Below are 7500 nucleotides of genomic sequence, written 5' to 3' on the forward strand. Positions count from 1 at the left end.
ACTCTGTACCGACTGTACCGACTGTATCACTCTGTACGACTGTATCACTCTGTACCGACTGTATCACTCTGTACCGACTGTACCGACTGTATCACTCTGTACCGACTGTATCACTCTGTACCGACTGTACCGACTGTATCACTCTGTACCGACTGTATCACTCTGTACCGACTGTACCGACTGTATCACTCTGTACCGACTGTATCACTCTGTACCGACTGTACCGACTGTATCACTCTGTACCGACTGTACCGACTGTATCACTCTGTACCAACTGTATCACTCTGTACCAACTGTACCGACTGTATCACTCTGTACGACTGTATCACTCTGTACCGACTGTATCACTCTGTACCGACTGTACCGACTGTATCACTCTGTACTGACTGTATCACTCTGTACCGACTGTACCGACTGTATCACTCTGTACCGACTGTACCGACTGTATCACTCTGTACCGACTGTACCGACTGTATCACTCTGTACCGACTGTATCACTCTGTACCGACTGTATCACTCTGTACCGACTGTACCGACTGTATCACTCTGTACGACTGTATCACTCTGTACCAACTGTACCGACTGTATCACTCTGTACCAACTGTACCGACTGTATCACTCTGTACCGACTGTACCGCTCTGTACCGACTGTATCACTCTGTACCGACTGTATCACTCTGTATGACTGTATCACTCTGTACCGACTGTATCACTCTGTACCGACTGTACCGACTGTACCACTCTGTACGACTGTATCACTCTGTACTGACTGTATCACTCTGTACCGACTGTACCGACTGTACTGCTCTGTACCGACTGTATCGCTCTGTAAGACTGTATCACTCTGTACTGACTGTACCGACTGTACCGACTGTATCGCTCTGTACCGACTGTATCACTCTGTACCGACTATATCACTCTGTACCGACTGTACCGACTGTATCGCTCTGTACCAACTTTATCACTCTGTACCGACTGTATCACTCTGTACCGACTGTACCGACTGTATCACTCTTTACCGACTGTACCGACTGTATCACTCTGTACCGACTGTACCGACTGTACCGACTGTATCACTCTGTACCGACTGTACCGACTGTACCGACTTTATCACTCTGTACCGACTGTACCGACTGTATCACTCTGTACGACTGTATCACTCTGTACCGACTGTATCACTCTGTACCGACTGTACCGACTGTATCACTCTGTACCGACTGTATCACTCTGTACCGACTGTACCGACTGTATCACTCTGTACCGACTGTACCGACTGTATCACTCTGTACCGACTGTACCGACTGTATCACTCTGTACTGACTGTATCACTCTGTACCGACTATACCGACTGTATCACTCTGTACTGACTGTATCACTCTGTACCGTCTGTACCGATTGTATCACTCTGTACCGACTGTATCACTCTGTACCGACTGTATCACTCTGTACCGACTGTACCGACTGTATCACTCTGTACCGACTGTATCACTCTGTACCGACTGTACCGACTGTATCACTCTGTACGACTGTATCACTCTGTACCAACTGTACCGACTGTATCACTCTGTACCAACTGTACCGACTGTATCACTCTGTACCGACTGTACCGCTCTGTACCGACTGTATCACTCTGTACCGACTGTATCACTCTGTACCGACTGTATCACTCTGTACCGACTGTACCGACTGTACCACTCTGTACGACTGTATCACTCTGTACTGACTGTATCACTCTGTACCGACTGTACCGACTGTACCGACTGTACTGCTCTGTACCGACTGTATCGCTCTGTACGACTGTATCACTCTGTACCGACTGTATCACTCTGTACTGACTGTACCGACTGTACCGACTGTATCGCTCTGTACCGACTGTATCGCTCTGTACCGACTGTATCACTCTGTACCGACTATATCACTCTGTACCGACTGTACCGACTGTATCGCTCTGTACCGACTGTATCACTCTGTACCGACTGTATCACTCTGTACCGACTGTATCACTCTGTACCGACTGTACCGACTGTATCACTCTGTACCGACTGTATCACTCTGTACCGACTGTATCGACTCTACCGACTGTATCGACTGTACCGACTGTATCACTCTGTACGACTGTATCACTCTGTACCGACTGTATCGACTGTACCGACTGTATCACTCTGTACCGACTGTATCACTCTGTACCGACTGTATCGACTGTACCGACTGTATCGACTGTACCGACTGTATCACTCTGTACGACTGTACCGACTGTATCGCTCTGTACCGACTGTATCGCTCTGTACCGACTGTATCACTCTGTACCGACTGTACCGACTGTATCACTCTGTACCGACTGTACCGACTGTATCACTCTGTACCGACTGTATCGCTCTGTACCGACTGTATCGCTCTGTACCGACTGTATCGACTGTACCGACTGTATCGACTGTACCGACTGTATCGCTCTGTACCGACTGTGTGGCTCTGTGCTGCTCTATGAAGGAAGTGGTTTTTCTTGTTTCAGGCCATCAGAACCTTTAACAGCATCCTGGAGTCTCTGAACCGCGAACAGAGGAGACTGATCCAGAACGACCAAAACCAGACCCAAATACTGTAATACACACAAAGTACACACAAAATACACACAGTGTACACACTGAATACACACTGAGCTTTAATGATATTTAATGTCTCACCCCCCGTCTGTGCGACAGGTTCAGGATGGCAGCAGCCGTTCTGACAGCTGGAGGTGAGTTTTTCTAAAGTCTAGATTAGATCATCATGTCTTTGTGTAACAGCCTCAGCAGTGTCACAACATATTTATAGTGCAACAACACGTCAACAACACGTCAACAACACGTCAACAACACGGTCAACAACACGTCAACAACACGGACAACAACACGGTCAACAACACGTCAACAACACGGTCAACAATACGTCAACAACACGGACAACAACACGGACAACAACACGTCAACAACACGGACAACAACACGTCAACAACACGTCAACAACACGTCAACAACACGTCAACAACACGTCAACAACACGGACAACAACACGTCAACAACACGTCAACAACACGGTCAACAACACGTCAACACAGGACGTAAAGATGACTCCTTCATTTCTATAAGAATTGTCTGCGTGGTGCAGAAGGTTTTCTATCCCCATGTTTACTTCAGATGTATGAGTGATGTATGCGTGATGTATGTGTGATGTATGAGTGATGTATGTGTGATGTATGAGTGATGTATGTGTGATGTGTGTGTGATGTGTGTGTGATGTATGTAAATATGTGCTGGCTCCACCCACATGTTCCCACTCAGCCCTTAATCTTTACATTGCGATGACTTCACAGATGTTTAAAGCTCTTTTCTCAGCGTTAGTTAAAACTTTCCATGGATCAAAACTTCATAATATTTCCATGTGTATTTGTTTTGTTGATTTGTCTGTATGGATGTTTGAGCTCACACAAAAATTCCAATCAATTCTTCATTGAGATGTTAATAAATTATTGAGTCTTAATCTGAATCTAATAAAAAGAGTCATAATTAACTGCGTTTCAGTGGCATATGGGAAAGAAACATCCTTGTTTTTTCCCGCACACACCTGTCCCTTTACCTGTCAGAGAGTCTTTGCTTCACCTTGGTCCCTCCTCACCACCCCCCCCCCCCCCCCATTTGAAAACCTCAGTGAGGCCCAGCAAAGATAACGGTGAAACAAAACCATGTATCATGTTTAGTCACTCTGTAATCAAGAGGAAGGGAAGAACATACATCAGAACCCGCTCAGAGAAAATGCTGTCAGGGACGAGGATTGGATCTGACCGATCACATGACATGCAGCTGATACACTTATGAGGCCTGAAACCAGATTGTTTTGTTGGTGTTTCAGACTACGAGCTGCAGGTCAGCCTATCAGAGGCTCTGTGTCGTCTGACTCCCAGGAAGGACCGACAGCACAGAGCCAATCAGTGGTTCTCCAGTCATGACATCAGCAGTGCCTTCTGTGACATCAGAGATGGTGACTTTGAGGTGGTGAGTGACTGACCTGTCTGTCTGTCTCTCTCTACTTGTCTCTATCTCTGACCTGTCTTCCTCTGTCCAGGACTGTCGGCATTTCCTCAACTTTGTCAACTGTTGCCATGGAGGCCAGAGGAGGTGACAAACCGTTTTCTTTTTAAACCTTAAGTTAATCAAACAAATCTGAAAACTGATCTAATCTGATTATTGTTTTCTGCATTCTGTTGTCAGGGTCTACACGTTCCCCTGCCGCCGAGCCTTTCTGGACTCTACAGAGGTAAGAGCTTCGGTCCAGATCAGCACTCTGTCATCACATCTGTTTACTGCATGTTCTCTTCTTCTCCTGCAGCTGTTTCCTCCCAAAGATGACAAGCTGGATCAGTTCTGGATAGATTTCAACTTGAGCTCAGGATGTGTGAGCTTCTTCATCGATGAGCCTCAGGTAGAACATCGTACCACAGTGTTGAACTGCTGCAGAACGTGGTATCCTGCTGCGTCATGAGTCTGTGATTAGCATGGATAACGTTAGCATGTTTACCTGAGGAAGGACATTTCTGAACGGTTCTTTTCTGGACCCACAATCTCCGTTGCAGGGTTACGGTTAGTTCTTCATCCTGATCCTTGTAGCTCTGCTGTGGCCGTCCTGCTGAGCGTCGGCCATGATGTAACTGGCGGCGTATCTGCAGAGGCCATATTTGTCACATGGTCCAGACCCGCCTGCTGGTTCTGGGTGATCATGGCCTGAAGCCTTTTACTGCAGCTCTGGATGACGCTGTCAGTGCTGCTGTTGTCAGAGAGGATGTTCCCTAGATGTCCCCCCCCCCCCGACTGTCATACCAAACTACAAGAACAAGAACAAGTTCCTGTTATACTGTTCCACCTGTTTGTATTACTAACCGCCTTACAGAACCATTGCACGCATTGTATCCATCACACACACACACACACAGACACACACAGACACAGACACACACACACACACACACACACACACACACACACACACACACACACACACACACACACAGCCGCCTTGAACTAATCTTTATTTTTTATTTAAAATACCTAAAATAACCCCAAATGAATCAGGAATAACTCAACAACGACGAGGCCTGTGTGCCTCATGGTCACTTTTGATAGATGAGAAGCTAAAACACGTTGTATTTAAATAGACTTTTATCTGAGAAGGTACACATAGTATTATTGATACATCAGTAAATATTGATATTGAATATGTGAAATGTTTCAATACCTCTTTTTCACAGAATCAATACTAGAGTTACAACTAATGGTTGTTTTCATTGTCAATCTGTCGATTATTTTCTTGCTTTTCGTGATGTCCTCTGATGGATCCACCAGTGAATCGTCTTTTCTGTCTTTTTGTTCCGTCCATTTAGTTTGAAATCAGTGTTGATGTTTGAAGGCGGCGCACAGTGATGCAAAATAACAATAATCAATAATTCACCTCACAGTCATTCAAACTAAAGAGTCTGTTTAGAAAATGTGAGGAGGAGAAAGTTCAGACATTTGTGTTCAGATGTCAGAAAAATAAATACTGAAGTAAAGTACAGACACTTGAAAACTCCTCTGAAGTATTTGTACTTAGTTACTTCCCACCTGTGGAAAACAGAGTTGAGCTGCAGTTCCTCTAACGTCCACCAGATGCTCCTGTTGAGTCGGTCTAGTTTGTCCACAGCAGGTGATAGTTGATTCTGTCTAAACATGAGACTGATGTCTTCTTGTGTCTCTGGCGTGTCCTCGTGTGTCTCAGGGTTTTCTGTGGGGGTCCGTCCACCTGCTGAAAGAGGACGTGGATCATTACAGTCTGCAGGTCAAACAGGACGGTCAGTGAACATCTTCTCTTCCTCTGTCTGAATCTGTCTGTGCACGTTTGATTCTCTAACAGCTGGACGTGTGTGTGTTTTCCCAGGATGCACTGGGGCAGAGACTGTCCTAAGTATCTGGCTCAACAATCCCATCATGCACCACAACAGCAGAGGTCAGACAGTGGAGCTGAACTTTGACTGTGAACACCACCGAGAGCTGGAGGAGGCTGCTGGGAGAGTCTTCATGGTACCTGTCTGTCTGACTGTTCACCTGTCTGTTCACCTGTCTGCCTGCTTACCTGTCTGTCTGCTGCCTCTGTTTTCTGTCTGTGTGAACAGAGAGTGCAGACTTCCCCCCGTGACAAGCTCTCGGGTGGTACAGTCCACGATGGTCGATCCTACAGCAGGAAGAAACCACAGAGCAAGAGTCAGCTGAAGAGTGAGTCTGTCTCACGTCTTCATCCTCCAGACGTCAAGACATCAGAACCAAATAAACATTTCATGTCCAGAACCTGCCAGCAGTCTGTGGAGCTCAGTGTCCATCTGTCTGTCTGTCCATCTGTCTGTCTGTGTAGTTCTGCCCCTGTCGTCTCCGAGCAGTGAAGAAGACTCCTCTGTGATGAAGGTAACTACACTGTAAAACTGACATGAGTCAGAAGAACATGTTTGTACTGACTGTAAGTAGAACCAAGGTTTTGCTTGTTGTTTTCAGACTGCAGGGAGAACGACAGCAGAGTTCCTGTTTGATCAGATCAAACACTCGACGCCAACATACGACTCGGGTCAGACACACACTGTCGTCACACACTGTTTGTGTTGTCAGTGTCGGTGAAGCTGTAACTGTGTGTCAGGGTTTACAGTGCAGACAGACTCAGGTGTGTCAGGTGATCATAACAACGATGTCACTGTTACATCGGATTTCCTCCCATAGTGCAACTCCTGCCAGGGTCACATGGTGATCGGTTGTTGATTTGTTAGTGTTATGAAAGAATAACTGAACCACCAAGGGCGAGATCCAGGACCCCTGGACCAAAACCTGAAACTGAAAGTCAAACGACTCCAGAGAGACACAAAGCAAACACAAAAAAAAAAGATGAAAAAGGAAAACTGAGACACAAAAGCTCTACAAAGAGAAACTGAACGACCACAAAGAGGTTTGTTGTCGTTTTGGTAGTTTTGTCCCTGTGTTGGACGGGTGGAGGACTTTACAGAAGTCGGTTTCCTGTTGCTGCTTCACAATAAAAGCCTCCTAGTCTTTATCCAGTTGAAGTGCTTTAATGTGAAGTGATGTTATTAGCATTAGCAGTGAGCTAATCTGGCTCTGATCCAGCTGTAAAAGAGTGAACAGGAATATTAATATTAATGCAGATGTCAAACATAAATAGATCAAATAACGATGTGATGTAATAAAACATCTGCGGGATTATAACTGGACATCTGTGAGACTGTAAACATTTGAACCTACCTGTGTCTCAGGTGTTCCTGTGGGAGCGGAGCTAGAGATCTCACAGGAACCGACAGACGAGTCTGAAAGAAGCTGCTCCTTCTCAGGAAAGGTACATTTCTTATTTTCTGTCTGAATTTAAAAAAGAAACTATTTTTTCATCTGTTGTGTTTGTTTTTTCCAGGAAGTCTTGAGTTGTGAGCGGAAACGAGCAGCT

The 7500-nt window shown here is 45.8% G+C and overlaps 1 protein-coding gene across 1 annotated transcript in view; it reads left to right on the plus strand.

Moving 5' to 3' along the window:
• The window catches only part of sycp2l (synaptonemal complex protein 2-like), a 22891-nt gene that overhangs the window by 8513 nt on the left and 6878 nt on the right, over positions 1-7500 (plus strand). Inside the window, exons 6-18 of the mRNA XM_084747436.1 lie at positions 2510-2598; positions 2700-2734; positions 3886-4028; positions 4099-4151; positions 4245-4290; positions 4363-4455; positions 5785-5857; positions 5944-6086; positions 6179-6278; positions 6415-6464; positions 6552-6621; positions 7316-7395; positions 7468-7500. The exon at positions 7468-7500 is cut by the window's right edge and continues 10 nt beyond it. Coding sequence (XP_084603562.1) covers positions 2510-2598; positions 2700-2734; positions 3886-4028; positions 4099-4151; positions 4245-4290; positions 4363-4455; positions 5785-5857; positions 5944-6086; positions 6179-6278; positions 6415-6464; positions 6552-6621; positions 7316-7395; positions 7468-7500 — 1008 coding nt within the window. The remainder of the gene's footprint in view (positions 1-2509; positions 2599-2699; positions 2735-3885; positions 4029-4098; positions 4152-4244; positions 4291-4362; positions 4456-5784; positions 5858-5943; positions 6087-6178; positions 6279-6414; positions 6465-6551; positions 6622-7315; positions 7396-7467) is intronic.

This window comes from Lutjanus erythropterus, chromosome 21, assembly GCF_056507025.1.
Source record: "Lutjanus erythropterus isolate fLutEry1 chromosome 21, fLutEry1.hap2, whole genome shotgun sequence".
NCBI classification, from domain to species: Eukaryota; Metazoa; Chordata; class Actinopteri; order Lutjaniformes; family Lutjanidae; genus Lutjanus; species Lutjanus erythropterus.